Genomic DNA, 21,264 nt, shown 5'->3' with positions numbered 1-21,264 from the left:
AATGAGGTTACAGTTGGTATCATGCCAACATTTTACCCTATTGATACCTCACACAGCATTGCAATATTGAGCACTTATTAGTGAAATTTAGAAACCTAGCATGTTTGCAGTGTCTATAGTGGCTGGTTATCTGCCTGACTGATGTGGAGGTCCTGTGAGGAGGTATAGTATCAAATAACTTGGGGTAAGATATTAAATCTTGTATAGCACTGTGTTCATAGCTGAGTTAAGACATGGAAACAGCAACTTTCTCATTTAGTTAATAACAAAATATGTACATGGCGATACTTAAAGCACTATTCTAAGTTCCCAAGAGCTATGAAGTGATTTACTCCAGGACCTTACACTTCTATTGAAGATGGGCGAGCATATCAAACCACCAGTAACTTAGGACAACTGAATAGTGGCAGGGGTGAGGCCAGGCAACACAGCCCATAGCCAATGGAGAAATATGGACACTGGAGTCATTTGGGAGGACTTTGTAGATTTTGCCATGGATTTGAAATGTAGACACTGTGTATAGAGTGGTGATAGCTTTCTAGGTGATTTGGTGAGAATAAACAAAGAAGGTGGGCCCAGGCATTCAAATTTAAAAGAACAAGGCATGGTGTAGAATATAATTAGACCCATCTCACTGGGTAGACATGAGTTTATAGTAAGGGTGGAATATTAATGTTAAAACATTGATATGGAGTAGGGGAGATGGTTAAGAGGATAAAACACTTGCCATGCAACCATGAGGACCAGAGTTTTGACCCCCAGCATCTGCATAAAAGCTGCGTGAGTTTGACTGGTTATAACTTCAGCTCTTGGGAGGCAGAGAGAAGTGATGCCTAGGCCAAGCTTGCTAGCTACACCAGCTGAATCAGTGAGTGCCAGGTTGAGTGAGACCCTGCTCCAGAAAATAAAGTGGAGAGTGACTAAGGAAGACACCCAGATGTTTACCTCTGGCCTCCAGATGCATGTGCACTTACACATACATGTGCCACAATACATGCAGATGTACACACACACACACACACACACACACACACACACACGAGAGAGAGAGAGAGAGAGAGAGAGAGAGAGAGAGAGAGAGAGAGAGAGAGATCCAAAGCTGATTGGGAGGATTGTGGGTAGTACCAAATGCTTGGATGGATGGCTTATTCTTCAATGAAAGAAGTGTCATTGAAGCCTTTGATCAGGAGGCACACACTGAAAGAATTCCAGCTTACTTTGTGGCAGTAAAGAGTAAGGGGGAAAAGACTGTTGATAAAGAGATGAGACATAACATGAACAGTGTCACATGTGAAATGAGCAGTGGACACACCTGGATGCCTGGGTGAGCATGAGGTCCAGTGCCTGAGAAATTCCTGGGCTCTGTCCTATACTAGCTCCATCATACTTTCTCTTTAGACGCTTGCTCATTTGATCAGACAGTGTCACAGATTTCTGCTCTAGCTTTGAAGACATGTGCCATCTATCTCTTTTATTACTCCCTCAAAATTGACTTGAATGAACTTTTCAAGTGTCTCCAACGCTAAGCCATTTTGGCCTCTTTGGGACACATTGAGTAGTTTGCTATCATTTTTGAAAAGCCTTGCACACCTCATCTTCTAGCCCATTAGATTTTGTGTCCCCTCAGTAATATCCCTGTCAAGTGGTTTTGACACTTCATCACTGGAGGTGGGCCGGTGATTGCTGTGGTTATATGGATGTCAAAGCTGACCCTGTATTTCAGTTAATGTGTGGCACAGAAGCAGCATTGTCCTGGGGGGAAAGCCCCTGCTGTTGACAGAGCGAGGTTTAGCAAGCCATCGCTGGAGAGGCTGTGTCAGGGATCCTGGAGTTCACCCAGGGTGTAATGCTTCACAAGAGGGCTTGCAGGAGGCAGCACATAGAGCTCCTGTCTATGGTTTATTGTGACACAAAGACACAGAGCAAGGTCAGCACGAAGGAAACACAAGGAAGAAACCTGGAAGAAACCAGGTGCCACCAGCTTCCACTGGGAGTCCTGCAGACCATGCGAAGTTCCTCCAGTAGTGAGTTGTGAAACACACAGAAATATTACTTATCTGTCTCATTAAGACTCGTTGCCCAGGAATTTCACTGAGGCTGGTTTGCCTAAGTATCTTTTACATAATACAGAACACAATCCTGGACTCCCAGAAGGAAAGCAGAGGTTCAGCATAAGCAGCATTAGGCCAGGAGCCATTCAGATTGTTCTGGGAGCTGAACAAAGTCTCCCCAAAGGGTGAGATACCAGATGCCAACCCTGTGCCAATTTTGCAAGCACCTTTCCTAAGGATAGGAGTCTCTCTAAGGGCCGTTAACTCTTCCCTGGACAGAGAGTGAAAATATTATCACTGTTGTTGATTGTTATGGAGAAGATGCTACAAAGCCAAGAGAGGCTTGTTCCAATTCCAAATTAAGAAGTCATGTTTCCAATTTCTCCCCTTCTCCCTTCTATCCTCTCTGTGGGAGGGGCTTTAATTGGGGAGAGGAAGGGAGGTCAATACAGAAGGGAGGTCAATATAGAAGGGAAGGGAATGAAGAGGGAATAACACAGTAACACTAAGGATGCTTAAAAAAGCCTTATGGAATCATTTTATATTTATCTAAATTTACATATAATGCATATGAGTCTACGTATGTGCGCCCGCGCGTGTGTGCGCGCGCGCGCGCGCACACACACACACACAAACACATAGTTTAAATGAAATTATGCACTTAAGGTGATAATACTTCACCCAAGAACCATAGAGACTCTAATATATTCCCCAGTGCCAGGCACAAGAAACCTCCTTTAGAGTTGTTGGTCATGGGAGTCTAAAAGACTCCTAAAATGATGTAGACTATTGGTATTGCCCTCGGTTGATTCCCAGAAGTTGAAGGTAAGTCCCCATTGCTGAAGACACTGAGTGCACAAGTACTTAAGTACACAAAACAAAGAGGACTTGAGCTGGATCTGACTCCAAACGCTCCTCCCTTAGGATTAGCTTTTGCAGTATCATAAGGTGCTACTCAATCTGCCGAAGGAGCAGAACATTCAATAGTCCTACTCAGCTGTGACACCTATGAACCAGAATAATGGTCAGCACAGCAAGACAGCCATGACGGTACAACAGTGGCATGTCTACCTTGGTGGTAGCCAATAGCTCCCTAAATTGGACTTAAGGCCAATTGAACAGGAGGGAAATCATGCCTGGTACTGGAAACCTAGCCAACTATCTGGGGTGAGTGAGGTCAGAGATCTCTCAGGAGAGCCTACTACTGCCACTTTCCTAACCCGTGGTAATTCCTAACTGCAATCTAGATACCTATCCTTATATACACAGTGAAGTGTAGCTCTCTTCTCGGTCAAAGATACTTCTTTTCAGGACAGATGAAGACCACTACAGAAAGCCATGGCTAGTCAGAATGCAGAGCACAGTTCACTGTTGGGTGCCCAGCCCCAAAGGAAACATCTACAACACATCCCCCTACACTTAAGACTCAGGGAACATCTGGGAAGGAGGGGCAGAATGAGTGTAAGAGCCAGAAGACCAGGAAGTCTGCTGCAAGACTGAATCTTTTAGATTTGACAGAGAAACTACACAGGAAAAGGGAAGTGGCTGAATCTGGGAGAAGATTCTTTGAACACTGCTGTGTACTTCCTTCAGGGATTACCGATCTTGATGGGGGAGTCGGTTTGCTTTTTAGTCTGAGGAGACTCTTTGGCCATTGCATTGTCTTCGTTACTGCCTGCTGGTTAAGAATGAAACTGAAAAGCTGCTTGTTTTGAGAGGGAACATGCTGAGGGGAGGGTGAAAGCCTTTGAATTTATTACTCTAAGCTCGGACTTCTCCCAGACCCTGGCATCTAGGTACTGCCTTTGGTATTTAATTTCTCTTTTCCTGGGTTCTCAGATACTAAAGTTGAACAGAGCCTCGATAGTATGTGACTAGGTGAAGCAATGATTTTTATTTTAGTTAAAAATATTTAGTGTAGTTTATAAAATATATAGTTTATGATAGATTTGTGTGTATACATATGCTATATGTGTACACACACATATACATGTATATATGAGATGTTTTTAAAGGAAAATCTCTTATGTTAGTGTGTCTAGCTTAGAGATGCTTGTGGTGTGGGAGACACCACTGTCTCCTTTGTTTCATGCTCCAGACGGCTCAGAAATAGAAAATGATTTCATGGCAGAAGGTGGAGAGGGTAGTGCTCTGTGGCACTTGCAGTAATGGTTACTATAGCAATGGATGACAATTCTGGCTGCATTCACTTCAGTGAACCTCAGGAGGGCAAATATGGGCTGTAATGAGGAGGTTTGAAACTCTGTCTCTTGTCCTACTGTCTCAGGGTTTCCAGCAAAAGTTCTCCTTCCACAGTAAAGAGATCGTGGCCATCAGCTGTTCTTGGTGCAAGCAGGCGGTAAGTGTGGGGTGAAGTAAGTGACGTGGGCTCACGTGTGACCATAACTGGCCATTCCAGTGCTTGGGTTCCTCCTGCCTACATGTGGAAGATTACCCTAGAAATATTTGGTTTTCTCGTACAGCATCCTTAGAAGAAGAGAGTAAAATTATAGATCAAAATCAAATATAAGTAGGGAAAAACAGAGAGAAAAATTATACTTCTTTTATTTAACTTGAAGCCCAGAATAAAAGCTTGGAAACCCTCCATGATTCTCACCCTGGGATTAGAAGCTAGAGCTCCTTTCCCCTAGTTCACCCACATGTCTTCCCTGTCCACTAGACTGCTAAGGGTTCCTCATCATACTAAAGTCCAACACGGGGAGCCTTGAATGAACTCTGCATCCTGGGAGTCTAGGTCTAGGTCTAGGTCTTGATGTGAGTGACTTTGTTGTGGGGCCATGGAGAATGAGTGCCTTTTGTGTTGTTCTTTAGGTTTCGATGTTTTGGTAGCCATCCATGTGCCCACTGAAATGTAGCCCTTTCTTAATTTGACCATGTACATTCATTAAGATCCCGCACTAATTTCCCACTTACTCTACTTTTCTTTATCCCTTGTCTCATTCTCTTCTACTCTTAAAAGCACTTGACCCCTCATCCAAAACAGATATTGCACTTGTGTATTTGCTTTCCTCTGTGGCTGCTTTTGGACTTTACTCTAACACAGTTACCAAACTATGGCATCCAGGGCCAAGTATGGCTGCCACCTATTTTTATATAATAGTTCATTGAACACAGCTGTGCCCAACTGTTTATGGGTTATCTGTAGCTCTGTTTGTATCTCAGTGATGAGTATTTGCAACATACCCAGGCCTTTACAGAAACACTTTGTTAACCAACCCCCTCAAGTCTCTCAACCTATCTACTCTTATTTTTCAAGGTCTAGTCTTGCTATGTAGAGTGTGCTATCTTTGTATTTGCGATCCTTCTGCTTCAGCCACCTGGATGCTTGGATTATATGATATGCACTAGCATATCAGCTTCCCATCTGCTTTTTTTTTTTGAGTGACCGTGTAGATGAAAATATATCACTCATTTATTTCAAAGGAGACCTGAAAAGAAGGTCTGTGTGTGTTAGCTAGATTCAGGGTTCACAGGTCTACACACAGTAGATTCAAAACTAGCAAAGGGGCTGGAACAGATGCAGTTTGAAACAATTGCAGTTGACATTTTTGTGGGTTAAACTCTTTGCATTATAGCAAGTCTATAAGACTCAACCCAATAGTCTCACTAACATAATTTCCCCAGGGCCTTCTTCTGTCGAGAGCCTCTGCTTATTAGGTGCAGACCCAGTGGTTTGGAAGGTTCAGTGTTTGCTGTACCACCATCATACCATGTTTTTTTTCTTGGCATTTCCATTTTATCCCAGTTATCATACATGTAAACTTTGTGCTTCTGTTTAAAAACATGTTCAGAAGCACAAGGCTATCCTACTTATAGTGAAACTTTACATCATAAACACAGGATCTCCCTCTGGTATTAAGGTGTCAACTAGTCCCTAATGCTTCCCATGCTGCTGGCTTTCCTGAGCTGGGAAGAGCCTGTTCTGATAGACTGTTGCTCCTGTGCCCCTGGAGTGAGGTGTCTTATTCAGGGTCCATTAATTTGAAGCCTTGATCCTACTTTACAGTGAACACCCATAGTTTCCTCATTAATCTGCCATCTTACTGATTCACTGCAGAGACTTACTTTTCACTTTACTGTTGTGGCAGAGCTTTGGCCAATTTCACAGATTTTTAGTATCCCAGAAAGTATGGCAATCAATTTTACAAGATCTTATATGCAGAATATATTCACACAAATTATAGCATTGATATATTCTTAATAGTTCAAGTAATTCCTTCCAGGAACTTTGATATCAGATAAATAAACAAATAACTGATTCTCTATGATACAGGAGGAAAACCTTGGGTTAGGGAGCTGGGTTTCCTGTGTGTATGTCTTGGCTGCAGCATTTAAAGGCTATGCAATCCTGAGTGTACCTGTTAGTTTCTAGCTTAGAGATCACTCAAGTGTAAGTTGAAAGAGTTGCTTAGACAGTGTTTGAGACCCTTACCATTGTAAATATGCAATGGGCACGCACTGAGGTTTAATTTGAATTGCTTAAAAAAACAATCAGATTTGAAAGGAGGTGTTCAAAGGGTATTTTTCTGATGTGACATTCCTCAGGTTCAGTTTGTTTGTGGATCCCAAATAATGGGTGGCATGGAGAATTATTAATTATTTAATCAGTATTTTATCCATGATTGATGTTAATGAACTACTGGATCACAGGAGATCTTGACAGTATGCAGAAGTGAAAACAAAGTCTTTGTGATAGTGTAGAATAAAATTAGGGTAGCTGTGTTTGCCAGTTTTCCTCAGACAGTCCTAATTGATGTCTATTCTCCCGACATTGTTATTATCAGTGGTTTCTTTCACTCTTTAGCTCCAGTTTGGTTGAAATGTGAATTGTGTGTTGGTTATAATAAGTATAATTCAAGTATAAATAAAAAGTCACTATGATTAGAACTTAAATCCTTTAATTATTGCATAGCTGATTTTTATGTTCACTAGAAATAAAATTTCCCCACACATGACTATCACCTTATAGTCAGAAGGTGACTGAAAATATGATTAGACTGAGGTCACAGTGCCAGCCTCACAATAGAGTGGTGAGTTACCCCCTCACACTGGGGTGTTCTGGTGACTGTTACTAGTTCATGTTTTCTTCCTTCCTGTAATGAACAAGCTCCTCAGGCCTGCAGAGTGTAATAGGACCACCGTATTTTTAAAGGCTCTAGATAAGCCCAGTAGACATGATCTCTTTGTGTTTCATTACCACTGAGGTTAATAGCTTTCTGGAAGTGACCACTTGCTTCCTTCCTGGCTCCCTACACTTGAAAGATTACTTGGGAGGATTTACAGCAACAGTTGTAGAAACAAAAAGTCAAGGAGATGGCCATTGCCTTCCCAATTGTCATTTTCTTCTCTATGTCATATAATAGAAACAGTTGTGTGTAGTTAAGGTTAGTAGAGCCCTCCAAGACTCGGCATCTTTATATACATAGTCCATTAAACAGTTAGAATGTCTTAGCAGGCGTCATCCTTCTGGGCTCTTATTTACAACTGTTATGTCTATACTGGAATGCATTGATCTGGTCTCTAAGCTTGTGGTTAGATGGTTGAATGCTGATGAGATGCATGTGTTTCTTAATGTGCAATTATGTGTGTTTGTGTGTGTGCCTGTTAGCCTGCCTGTGGGTAAGTGGGGTAAGTGTGAGTGTGTGTGTGTGTGTGTGTGTGTGTGTGTGTGTGTGTGTGTGTAGCTATCCCTTCTTGCTGTGAATGACCTCTTACTCAGAATTGCTCATTAGCCTGTTTCTCTCTTCAGTTTCACAATAAGGTGACCTGCTTCATGCTGCATCACATCGAGGAACCCTGCTCTCTGGGGGCCCATGCTGCTGTCATTGTCCCGCCCACCTGGATCATTAAGGTGAAGAAACCTCAGGTAACTGCAGGATCCTGGTGCTGCTGGTCTAGTGCATAGGAAAAGAAACTGTTTAGATTTGCTTTTCTCCTTCAGTAGTCTTCAGGCGCCTATCACCTCTACACATTCGTCCCTGTGGTCTGGTGCTTAGCTACCAGGCTCATCTCACCAGCCCATCACTTGACCTCATTGGGCTCTCTCGTGGAACCAGACTCCCATCCTCACAAAAACCCAGTTTCACAGCAAGGATGTGTCCTCCTCATCCATGTGTAACGATGCTCTATGAAGGCAGGTTTCCTGAGTTTCAGTGAGTGCCAGTGAGGATACAGTCGATTCTTACATATGATCTCTTCTCTTCCAAGCCTGAGAGGAGTCAACAGAGAGCAAGGTTGGCAAGGAACATAGTTTGGTTAAGATTTCTGCCAATCTAAAGGGCAGACTGTGAGTTATGACCTCCATTACATACAAGGCCTGCTTAGAGAGCCACAGTGTTTTCTTAGGGCGAATTGAATCTGCTGTCTTAGTACCTAATCCCATTCTGTACTCTCAGTAGCCTTCCTGTTTAAGCCAATCTTTTTATTAGTCTGGGGGACTTTCCTGAGGATGTAGGGATTATCCTTGTAGGGATTATCCTTGTGTTTAAAAGGTGGATGGGATTTAGGGCAGTAGACTAGAGGACAAGTAGCAGGCAGGACAATAGTACACAGTGTACAAAATTATAGTCGTGGGCCTGTGAGTTGAGTTAGCTCATACTAGGTCTCTGCTGAGGCATGCAGGAGGAAATGTCTAAAACAGTGGGAGGCCACTCTTGGTTAAGGGTGATTATATGGCTAAATTCTTATTCCGGAGTGCACAATAATGTTTTAGCTATATTTGTGTTTCCCTAGGAAGTAGAATATTTGTGGAGCTATATATCTCATCTTATTCGTCTTTAGCCATCATACTGAATATAATGCATCCATGAACATGGCTAATTAAATGCTGACTTAATTAATATCTTCTTGACCTTTTATATTTTGAAGAATATGATAGAGGAACATTAGAATGTGAACACAGATGTGTAGATACACACATACACACACACACAGACACACACACATACATGTAGTGAGAGATGAGGTGGATAGACAGATAGATGATAGAAAGACAGGCAGGTGATAGGGATTCCCAAAGTTGGACAGCCATCCTACTCTACTATACCCCTATCTTCTTTCTTTTAAGCTTCTTCTCAATGACTCCAAGGAATTTTCTGACATTTTTTTTGTCCCCGTGTTATTAACAGCTCACCTCTAATGAGCTGCACTCTATAATTTATGGGTCTGCCAGTCATAATCTGATCACAAACTCAAGTGTGACTGTCAACCTCTGATTTTACAGTTATGGAGTTCAACATCTTTCCATCTGTCGTAACAGGACCCTGCTAACAGCACTATCCCCACTTGGCAGGGTTCTCTTTTCTGATTGTTTTCCTACACACTTTGGCTGGGTTTCCCTTCTAAAACACTGTTCTTACTTGATCACTTCTGTAAGAAAGCCTACTGCTTCAGAATAAAGTCTGCATGAATCAAGAATCTGCCCGCCATCAGGCCCGAGCAACATCCAGTTCCCCCTGTAAGCCAGCCTTCCTTTCCCAGAATCTACGAATAATGTTTTATATATGTTGATGTCTCCCCTAGGGAGCATAAACCCATAGGATTGAGTTGGGACACTATAGTCTTTGAAGGGAGAATTGTGCTTAGTTTTTTAGTTTAATGCTTAATGCATAATGACCAATATACACACATTATCCCTGTACAAAAGAAACTTCAGATAAAAGATGTCCCCTTTCACTAACATATAAAATTTTAGATACCTCCTGGCTTTTCCATCACATACCCATGTTTTCATTACTGGTTTATAGGCATAGAAATGTACCATTAGACTAGATACAGAACTGTAGTGTGTACAGGGTTGAGAGTGGTTAATGAGTGATGCTGTACTACCGATAATTCTTCAGAACTCATTTAGTTTAAAAAAAATGAATCTTGGGTAGATGTTTCTAGTAGTACACATAGTCCTAAATCATTTAAGCTGTTCCCATTCAGTAGACATTTGGTCCACATCCCTACTGGTAGATGTTTACATTGTTCCTAATGGCCTGTTTGCAAACAGTGCTGTATTCAACCCTTCCTACTCCTGAATGAGCTTTTCTTTTTCTTGCTAGTTTTCTTTCTTTCTTGTCTTATTGTGACTGGATGATCTTTCATTGCCGGAGTACCGTGAAATGGAATAACAGATTTTATTCAGTGACTAACATAATCCCTCAGACTTGCTTAAACTATTTCCTTGGGCGAATTATGAAGATCAATTAGCACGCATGATTTGATGTGACTTGGAGCTCTTGAGACCTGCTCCTCAACTTTGGGGACAAGTTTTCTTTGTTATCTACTGTCGTCAGAACCACCTTAATTCCAGTGGGGTGTCCGGAGCAGGAGGTGAGCATCCCTTGAATAACCAAAGCTCTGCCTTTTTCCTTCTATGACCTGTCAAACTGTTGTCTTGTGTTTGTGGGAGAGACTTCCTTTGTTATAATGAAGTGATATATCATTTTTAGGTCTTTTAATATAACCAATTATTTATGATCCCATAACCTGGAAAAAATCCCTCAAGGGTAATAAGAGCTAAAGTTTTGTTTACAGTTAAATGATTCATCCATAAGGACTTCTTAACTGCCCAGGAAGGAGTCATAACTCTGATAATGGTTTGGTTGATAGGATTACTTTCTTGGCAAGGTGAGATTGCTCTGACACCTGGTCCAAGAAGACAAAGGGCCTTTATCTTTTCTGATGTCTTCACAGAAGGGTAGGCATAAAATGCTTAGAAGGCAACTACTGTTGATATCAAAAGGCCATGAAAACCAGTCCGAATAGTGTTGATCTTGTAAGGAAATCAGGCCACTGAGTTAGCTGCCCTTGCTAGAATAAGCAGGCTTTGTTTTAGAACATTGGAGAAGTGTGAAAGGTTTCTCGACTCTTCATCACCAATACTTTACAATAAGTTTTAGACATTGCCTCTATATTCTCACAAAGCAGGCTACTTTGTTGAATTCCCTAGTGCCAACCCCGGCAGGGCAAGCTTTGCTGTAAATTAGTGCAGATAGGTATCTTAGCTTGTCATGGCTGTGGTACATTCCAAATCTGCCTTAGTAGCCATCTCTTCCTCTCAAGATGCTGCTGCCTTGCAAGTGAAGTGATGTTGGACATTTGTACTCAAACAGAAGGGAGCCATCTGAATAATGAGGTGTACTGGGAAATTCCAGAGTACTTGCTATTGCTCTTTGATCATTCTTGATGCTATAAACTTCCTTAAATCTCAGACATGCCCGGATACTCTGAGTCAATCACTGTACTTGTTCTGTAGAGAAAGCCCCAGGTGCATGGGTCTCAGGGAGGCTCAGAGGCACTTGCTACATCTGTTGAAAAACTGTTTTGTGTGTCTGCTTCTTACTCAAGTTGAATTGCTTGCCTACCGTATTTCCCAAATGTGCTTGACCATCAGAATCACCCAAAATGCTGTATGTGTTATGATAAGTTTAAGAAAGCTGTATAAGATCTTCACCTGATGCAGTAGAACTACATCTTGGAATTTAATTGTTGAACTCTGTCATGAACCAAGGCCCCTAGTGTGTTCCTGCAAGCAACTGGTATTTTTATTTATTTGGTCTAGGCAGGAAATGAGCTGAAACACCAAAGTAGTGGAGAGACAAGCCATCATATCCTAGGCATGATTATGCAAACCAGAAGAGGCTTAGTAAATACTGTTAGTTATATAATGTTTATTCATTGTTTTGACCATGATTGGGGTGTGATTGTGCACAAAGGATTTGTGCTGGGTAGTGAGGTTAATGGATGTGAACAGATGCATATTATGGAATGGATGCAAAACAAACTGCTTCACATATGCCTTTTCTTGTTTAAACTTTACAACTGTCCTGTGAGGTAGGTATTATCACTTCAGCTAAAACTAAGAGCCTGTTGTATTAACCATTTGCCTGACTCAGTAAAGTGCATGCATCTCATCATAGGGAGCTGATGATGGATTCTTGCGAATCCATCAGGCTCATGGTTCTCCTGGTGATCTACTTCACTGGGGTCTCTTTAATGCCACTTTCCAGTTACAAACCCACATTTTCAGCATCGTACATGATAGTATCACTTGGGAAGCTTTTAATCTTTGCTTTGACTTCACTTCAAACAGATTAATACAGGGTCTAGGGCTGAACATTTTTAAAAGCTGTCTGAATAAGGCCAGTATGTAATGCTGGTTGAGGAATGCTTGGAGCATCGTTTGATGGCACCCAGTGGAAGCTTCTCCTGCGGTGGTCTCAGCTCTTCCAGGCTCCACATTATCCCTTCTACATGAATGAAATTTATTGAAATATGGCGTTGGCCTTTAAAATGAAAAAGAGACAGGAATATGATAAAAAGTCCCTTTAGCCTAGGAATTTAGAAGTCAGGAGGTCTGTTTGCAGGGAAAGTGTAGTGAACAATGAATAGTGAAGAAAGCTCTAGAGTCAGGAGCACCCAGTTTCACGAATCTCTTTTCTGGAGAGTCTCCAAGAGCCTGAAGACCTTTTCCTTTGATGGAAGAAGAAAACCTGGGGATGCATGGTGGTCCTTCAAAAATTTCCCCAGCCTTGGTGGACATGGGCTACACATCATTTTGCTTGCTTGCTTTCCTTCTTTCTTTCCTTCCTTCCTTCTGCCTCTCTCTCTCTCTCTCTCTCTCTCTCTCTCTCTCTCTCTCTCTCTCTCTCTCTCTCTTCTTTATCTCAGCAAAAGTGAAATAAATACTAGCTCATTTGGATCTTGTTTAATTTGATGCATTAATTTCTGTGTTCTAGACTAATGTTTAGTTTTGAATGTGCTAAGAAGAAAATACTTGCAGATTAGCTATTTGAATTTCTTCAAGCTAGTTTGAAAACTATTAACTGCTCAAATAATGTAAGTGTGTATTCTAACGTCAACTTCTAAGTTAAGAATTCTGCATTTCAGGCTCTCAACACTTGGTCAAACATCTATTATATGGTCAGTACTATCTTACATTTGTGAAGATACAGTCTAACAGATATTGAGTCCACTAATTAAATCTGATTTATGTTTGTTTTTTAACCAGTAAGTGTTATTGTCCTGTAAGAGTTCCTTCTCCAAGTATTTAGAGAAAATATTAAGAGAAAATGGTTAGTCAAAGTAATCACGAATTGTGGTTCATAAACTTTTTAGAAAGAGAAACTAAAATTAAGGATTACTATATGTCAACAACTTGGAGTTACTTCCATAGAAATGTTCAAAGCTATTTAGTGGAGAGAAGACATTTTAGTTAATGGATCTTCAGACGGAGAAAGAAAGAGTAATGCTCACCACTGCACTATTATATAATGATAAGGTATCGTCCAAGCATTTAAAATATTATGCATCAGTGTTGATAAGATAGTTGGATTGTGAAGTTCTACTGGGGTCAAGTGTTATTTTATAACGATTACTAAAGCAGATCATAAAAAGTAAACAAAGAAGGAAAATGAAAAAAAGAAAAACATAAAAAAAATGGCCTCCTTTTTTACATTTCCACATAGGTGATCTCCATACCAGGAGATGAACTTGAACTTGGTTGGGCGGGAGACGGACCTGGTTGGGCGGGAGACTGGAGCCCCTCAGAGAATTTGGGATTCTTCCATTTTTACTGGGAGGGTTGGCAGGTATACCATGTGTTGTTATGTGAGTCCATAAGAGCCCCCGCAGCTCTAACTCCCTGCCTCCATGTGGCGGGGGAGTCAGTTGCTCACTCTGGAGCACTGGTTTCTGTCTGTGGCTTACCCATGAGCAGTGGCTTGGAAGTGTCAAAGCATGAGAAGCATGCAGTCAACAGCATGCGCTGCTGTCCTCTTCTACATGGCTGTGCGTGGAAACGCTGGGGCTGCCTGCCTCTGAGTTTAGCTGCTCCCTTCTTTCCCCACAGAACTCCCTGAAGGCTTCCAGTCGGAAGAAGAAAAGAACAAGCTTTAAAAGGAAAGCCAGTAAAAGAGGAACTGAGGTAAGTCTTTCAGAGAGGCGTGTTAGACATACAGCTTCCTCAGCAGAGCCTTCTTAGCCCTGAGGATCTGGCCCACACTCACTCTTGTGATGTGCCTTCTACACTCCCTTTGTCCTTCAGCCCATTCTACTCGCATTGGAATCCTTCCTGTTCCAGATCTACCAACCTATCCATCAATTAGTCAAATCTGACCTGCTTTATCGGAGTCAGAGCATCTGCCCCTGCCTGGAATGTCTTCTCCAAAGTGATGGCGATGATAAAGAGGACAGTGAGAACTGCCACTTCTAGAACTCCTAGAGTATGCAGAATAAAATGCAAAGTGCAGCTCAGTTTTCTGGAGTAAATTACAGTGGGAGGTGCTTTCTCCCAGGTGATGTGCACACACTGCCATCTTCATGCCTCGTGAAATAAGACTCAGAGTCCTAGGGGCCCACCGGGTTCACCCTTCCCTTGCTTTGTGATTGCTTCCAAGCTGTGGGTATTGATCCTAATAGTGCTGCCTGCCTCTTCCAGCAGGAAAACAAAGGTCGTCCTTTTGTGATCAAGCCCATATCCTCTCCTCTCATGAAGCCTTTGCTTGTGTTTGTGAACCCAAAGAGTGGGGGCAACCAGGTGAGTCATTTTTCATGAGTTTAGCTTTGACTCTTAGATGTGTCAAAGACACAATCCCCAGTACGAAATAAAAGAGCATCCCAAGGGCACAGCATCTGAGGTATGCCAGGACCGGGGCAAAGCTCCTAGAGTTCACAGCCTGCCCTTCTTCCATACACAGTCAGACCAGACCGACATTTTCCTAAAGATATTCTAGAAGGATCCTTCCAGAATTTCTCTTAGTTAATAGGTTTCAGTGCAAAGCAAAGAAAGGTTTATTCATGTTCAGTGTGGCTACACTGAGGAAGAGGAGAGCAAATGGAAGGGTGGAGTGGCCCCTATGTCCATCTTCCCTAAGTTTTCATGATTAGGAATACCAACTTGTCTTTATTTCTTCCAATTATAATTTAACCTGACTCCCTTTTCCCTGTCCTCGGGGAAAAGAGCAACCAGAGTTCATCTGTCACAACAACTGTAAACAAGTACCTTAAGGCCAGAGAAATAATTTGTTTCTAAAGACTTCATTATTCCTTCTGCTCTCTGCCCATTTCTTTCAGTGTAGCTTAATATTGACCCCATTTCAGAATACAAAGATATCCTTACAGACGTTAATGGCATTCCTACAGTAACCTTGCTTTTTAAGAACATGGTTTTCTCTATAATCTAGTCCTTCATCTTTTTATCCATTTCTCTTCTGCTCCCTGGGGTTTTTACTAAGACTCCGCTGTGGGCTGTGATTTTTCTGTTATTTTCTTGGGAACTTGGATGTGAAAATACTTTTTTTTCTGACCATTAAGTCTACACTTGATACTTCAAGGCAAGACTCTTGGGAGGGTCACCATCAACAAATAGAGATGTGAGACTTTAATTACCCATATTAGGAAAGATGTCATGGCCTGCCTGCCATCAGGGTTTTGACTGGATCCTCCAAGTGATGTCATTTTCAGATAATGGATGTTTCCCAGGATGAACTGACCACAGTGAGACTTGTCATATGAGAGCCTATGATTGAAAGGAACCCCTGTCTCCTCCTCCTTCTTCAAGACTCCTGGTCACTTGCAATATTAAAAATCAATCTCAGTACCGTGGAGAACAGATGTTATAACAAAGAAACAATTGATTTTCTGTAACCTTCATTTTTGTGTCTGTTAGTGATGATGTCCTTCCTCTTCTAATGATGTGGCTCTATAATAATCAGTAGAAAGGAACCACGTGATGAGTTTCTTAGGACTGATGTTCAGTTTGCCCTGAAACACACCCACTCAGGGGCTGGTCTCCCTGTAGCCTAGCAAGGGTGAGAGGTGCAGTTGAGAATCAAGAAATGGAGTAAAGTAGATGTAATTAGTTTCATGGTTTGGGTGGTCTGAGAATTGCAAGCTAGTTAGCATCAGCTGTATTTTATCAAGGCACTCCCTACATAAGCATATTTTTTTTTTTGAGATAGGATCTCAAGTAGCCCAAGCTGGCTTTGAGCTCACTGTATGGTCAAAAATAACCTCAAACTTCCTGACCTCTCCCTCTAAATCCTGAGTGCTGACACTGTAGCATGTGCCACCATTCCTGATTAATGCGATGCTGTTGAGGACAGCACCCACGATTTCATGGATGCTAGGCAAACACTCTACCACATGAGCTACATCCCCAGCCCTGAAGTGAATTCATTAACCATGCTAAGAACCCCCCTGCAGTGGACACTCAGATGTTTTTTTTTTTTTTTCATTTTGCCTGCCTTTGTGAGGCCAGCAAGTCATTTAAGATATTCTTGTTCTAGTCTCTACAAATTAATAGTGATGGAGACTTCATACATTATCTAATGCTGCTTCCAAGTTCATTAAGTACTAACAGACCAAGGAGTCTTAAGTGAATTTGGAGGACATCTTTTTTTGTTAAGGACATAAAAAGGACTATTGGGGGGAAATAAGTCAGGTGTCATTTGTTGTGTGTCCTAAATTGAGTGAACCACACTGCAAGAGCTATGGAATTCCAGAGGGAAACAGTGACTTTGGCATGATAAAGAAATAGTGTCTTGTAAGGAGCTGAACTAGGAGAGGGTACTATGTAGTTACAGGGAGGAAGGACTATGAGAGGAAAGTCCCCTTTCTTCTCAACCGTGGGAAGTTTCTGATCATCCTTCAAGGCTCCCTAGTGCCTGTCTAAACCAGTTATCAAAATCAATCACCCTCTCCATTGTGTTCTACAACCCTGGGATGCACCCACCTGTCATCGATGATAGTGGTAGTATTCTCTGGGTGTGTGTTCTTTTGGAATGTAGGTGTCAGCAAACTAGGGGGCTGCATCTTTCAATCCTGGATTTCTAGAGCATGGTGCATAGTAAGCAAACAACTGTATAGTGAGAAATACAAAAAACAGAGTAGATGTGGGGTGGGAATTCTGCATTTCAATGACGCTGTGGTGAGTAGGTCATGCAGAAAAACTACAGGATATATGATACAGGATAAAGATTAGAACCAGCCCATGGAAAATGCTTTAAAAAGTGGGTTTGTGCTATGGAAACTGGGTTTAAAGTACTTTGCTTTTTAAAATCTTCTGGCTTATGAACAGAAAGGTGACATGGCGAAGGTTAGTGTGCAGATACTCACTCGAGAGCCTTTTAAGGCTCAGGTGCCATCTCAGTAAGTCAAAGTGGCCCTGAGTTCCCTGGGTTGATCCCTATTTCTCCCATGTTCCAGATGCTGCCTCTGCCTTAGGGGACAGATCTCACTGCCTGACCCGGGCTTCCTGCTACAATACGTGGGGTAGGGTGTGGGCATATTCTGATTTTTGCAGATTAACAATTAATGATTCAATTATTCCCCTCATCTGATTGTAGGTAAAGAGCATTTCTGACTCATTTCCTCTCTGAAGTGTAGGCTCTAAAACTTTAACTTGCATTAGTCTTTAGTAAATAACTAGATGATATTGCCATCTAGTGGCTAGAAAAAGAACTGTTTCTCCCCTACCCCGCTCCTTGCTTCCTTAGGAATGGAAGAAAAAAAAATAACGTCAACATTTTGAAGGATTATATTGAGCTAAACATACACCATGACTGTTTCTGTTAAACGACACATTATTCCATCACCCTTCCTTTTAATCTTCACAATAGTTGTCTCTATTTTTTCCAGCACCATTAGGGTACACATGACCTGGTATTTTGTAAAGGTTTAGACACTGGTTGTCCTGTTGGTACCAAAAATATTTGAGGAGACAGGTACTGGGCTCAAGGATTAAATCATTAGCTTTGAATTACTTTTCCTGTGGGAGGGGGCAGAAGGTAGGGGACAGATTTACTCCAACACAGTCCCCTCCTCTGTGTAGGAAGTTGGGACACCCCACTCCTACACCACCCCTCTCCCTATTTACTGAGTTCAGTGTCTCTTTTCGTGTTATTTAATATGGGTTCAAAGTTGCACAGATGTTAGCCACTAGAATAGATGATCTCCATAGTCCTGGGAGTTGAGGGGTTGAGATGCTGCTTACACTGTCCAATGTGTAGTTCCACGTCAGATGTGAGGTAGGAGCTTGATTCTTGGACCAGAGCTCTTGGGCTCCAACTAAGCAGAAGGATGCGGACAAGTTGGGGGTAGCTGCTGGTGGACAGGTTCATGCTGGCTGAGTCCATACCACCTCCTCTGAACCAGTGTTCCCCCAGCAAAGCTGCTCTCCTAAGTCAGGAGTCAGTCACACCAATATGGACATGGGGAGCAGATAAAGAAAGTGACTTCAAAGGAGAACTCTGATTCCATAAACTGTCTCCAAAATACTTGGATGCACAGTCTCAGTGAAATAGTTAGATTTTTGAAGCACTGGGAAATTTTCAACTTGGAGCTCAATAAAACTTTATCGTTTTCTACAAATTCAGGCTTCTATGGGTCAGACTGGTTTGGAGAGAGAGCCAAGAGACAGTAATTAGATGAGGGGACACAGCAAAATCCAATCTCAAGATTGCCAGAGCAATCTCAACAGATGAGATGAAAACCAAAGAAACCACAGATTTGCTGAATGTCCCCTTTTTATGTTACACAATTGTTGTGAGCATACGCAGTGGGAAGCTAAGACACAAACCAAGCCATCTGGTTCTTTGACAGGCTAAAGCATACCTGTCGGTAGCTGCAGTGGCCACGTGGAAAGGTGACAGTCTGACTTTCCTCAGTAAAACATCGCAGTGACTGCTTCCCACAACGCCAAGTCCAGACATTTTAGCACACAGGGCTTAGTCTGTGGCTGGCTCCAGTTGCCTCATCTTGCACTACTGCCTGCCTCTTGCCTTCTAAGACATTGCCAAATGTAGTTTTTCTGTGGCATGTCCTGTTCTTTTACACCTCTAGTGACTTCACCCTGTCTCTTCACCCTCCCTCTGCTCCTATGGAAAGAGACTGCTCTAACTCAACTTCCACGACCAAACTCAAATGGTGTGCTTCGGATACCTTCGTCTGATCTGAACTTGTGCTTAGACAGTATCTCCCCTGGGTGGCTGTGCTTCTCACTGGACAGCTCTGGCACAGCATTTACTGGCTTCAGTGAATTAATATGTTTTATGTTGGTTTCCTTCCGGTAGAGGCTGTGCTTTTGAGTATAGGCCCGAACACAGAACAGAGGTTGCTGATTAAGTGGTGGGTTCTTTGGGATTGTGTGTACTGGAAATAGTTATTCCTAAGCTCTTCTCCCCACAGATCCTTTTCCTCCAGCTTGCTTATTGTCTGGTCAGGTGTTTTTGTCTTGATTATCTACATCATGCCTACATGATATGAACTGGGGCTTAGTGATACTGTAGGATGCTTTTGCAGAATACCCCGGTAGTACTCTGGTGGAGAGCTGTATGCTGCGGACAGGGCTGTTCTGAATGGCTCCTCTATCCTGATCAGATTTTGCTTTATGAATATTGCATAGATCTTTCTTGTGCAGCCAGGGGATCCCTGTTTGATTCATCTCTTCATTCTCCCACCTAAAGCTGCCACACACATAAGAGTGGGTGGTGGGGCTGTTAATGTATCTTGTTCATGTCTGTAATAATCCACCTGCTTTCCAAGAAGCTACATTTTCCCACAGCCAAATGGGAAAGGATAACATTCTTCAGCCCTCTCCCAAGAGTACCCAATCACATAATAGGTAAAAAGCTCAGTGGTCCGCAAGTTAGTATACCTGTGAGTTGAACTGGAATTTATGAGCACCGCTTTCTTTCCCCATTCAAGAAAACCAGACTCCTGCATAGAAGTTGCAGGCACTGCGTTTGGCATGCAGCATGTGAGAGCTGTCATGTGCTTAGACTTGCTAGTGACAGTTGTATAAATGACTGAGTAGAATTCATCTCAACACCGAGAAAGATGCAAATTACCCATTTTCAGTGAATCCTATTTGTGTGACCATTTGGTTCCATTTACTTAATTACCTCTGTGAAAGTAGCTTATCCTAGTGCTAGAGGCAGTCAGTGGAGCTCATTTAAATGTGGGCGTGTCTAACTTCTTGTGAGCTTCTAGCTTGTATGCCCTGCTCACTAGGATTGCTTAAAAGAAATGCTTTTATTGAAATTCTTGTCATTTCTCTTCATTTTGGAATAAGATTCGTGTGTGTGTGTGTGTGTGTGTGTGTGTGTGTGTGTGTGTGTGTGTGAGAGAGAGAGGAGAGAGAGAGAGAGAGAGAGAGAGAGAGAGAGAGAGAGAGAGAGTCAAAGAGAGTCCATGCCTGGTGTCCTTCTCAATCACGTCTCTTGGTCTTTCTTCAGTGGTAGGGTCTCTGACTGAACTCAGAGCTCACTGATTTGGCTCGCCTGGCTGGCCAGCAAGCTCCAGGAATATGCCTGTCTCCACCTCCCTGGTGTTGTGGTGTTGTGTTGGGGTTCTAAGTGTGTCCCTGGCTTTTTAAGTGGGTGCTTGAGATCGAAACTCAGCTTCTTCATCCTTTCATAGCAAGTACTTCACCCATTCTCCTTCCTCCCTGATGTTACTCTTTAAAAGAAGTTAAGTCTATCCATGTGTGGAGGTAGCCAAGCATCGTTGTGTAAGTTACTCCTGCTCAAGTCCAGGGATGCCAGTGCGAGAGACTGATCCAAGAATAGACTCTTTGGGGCATAGAAAGAACAACTTGCCAGGCTTTGTAGACGTTTCTCTCTTGAAGGATACATTGAGATAATTAGGTGTTCCAGTGAACACAGATTTAAAATGAGCAAAAGTGGAACAGCGCAGCCGATCAGATCTTTTATAGAAATTTTAGGCTAAGCAAAACAACCTCCCTCTGCTTTATATTTTCATTTCTTGAAAGCTGTTAATTATCTCACATTGTATGCATAGTAGAAGAAGCTGAAATTGAGATGTGCACTCCACCGTAGCAGAGGTGGAAAGGCATAATTAACATCAGCCATTCATGCTACTTTAGGAATCAGAAACAGAAAAATTGACTTTCTATCCAGTTAGTGGGAGATGTTCTAGAAATGAGTTGGTCATTAAAGCAATGCTTATGTTAGTTATTTAACATACAATCTGATCAAAATAATCCTGAATGCACTTGGTAGCAAGGCCCAGCATGGAAAAAAAGAAAATGATGTCCATGTTGCTGGTATGATGTCCCCAAATCCATATTTGTGTTTGATAGGGAGCAAAATATATGTCATTTGGTGAGGCTGAAGGAGGTGTTCTGATAATTAAGAATGGAATGTTATTCCCCAAATTACAGCAAGCATGTGGTAAGGCAGAA

General features: G+C 42.2%; 1 protein-coding gene across 1 annotated transcript in view; it reads left to right on the top strand.

Annotated features, from left to right (window-relative positions):
- Dgki (diacylglycerol kinase iota) overlaps positions 1-21,264 on the top strand; it is a 391,316-nt gene that overhangs the window by 178,607 nt on the left and 191,445 nt on the right. The window contains exons 7-10 of the mRNA XM_059257016.1: positions 4,339-4,410; positions 7,822-7,938; positions 13,912-13,986; positions 14,500-14,598. Coding sequence (XP_059112999.1) covers positions 4,339-4,410; positions 7,822-7,938; positions 13,912-13,986; positions 14,500-14,598 — 363 coding nt within the window. The remainder of the gene's footprint in view (positions 1-4,338; positions 4,411-7,821; positions 7,939-13,911; positions 13,987-14,499; positions 14,599-21,264) is intronic.

Source organism: Peromyscus eremicus, chromosome 3 (genome assembly GCF_949786415.1).
Source record: "Peromyscus eremicus chromosome 3, PerEre_H2_v1, whole genome shotgun sequence".
In the NCBI taxonomy this organism is placed as follows: domain Eukaryota; kingdom Metazoa; phylum Chordata; class Mammalia; order Rodentia; family Cricetidae; genus Peromyscus; species Peromyscus eremicus.
Note: the sequence above shows the minus strand (reverse complement) of the source record. Positions and strands in the feature narration are given on the sequence as shown.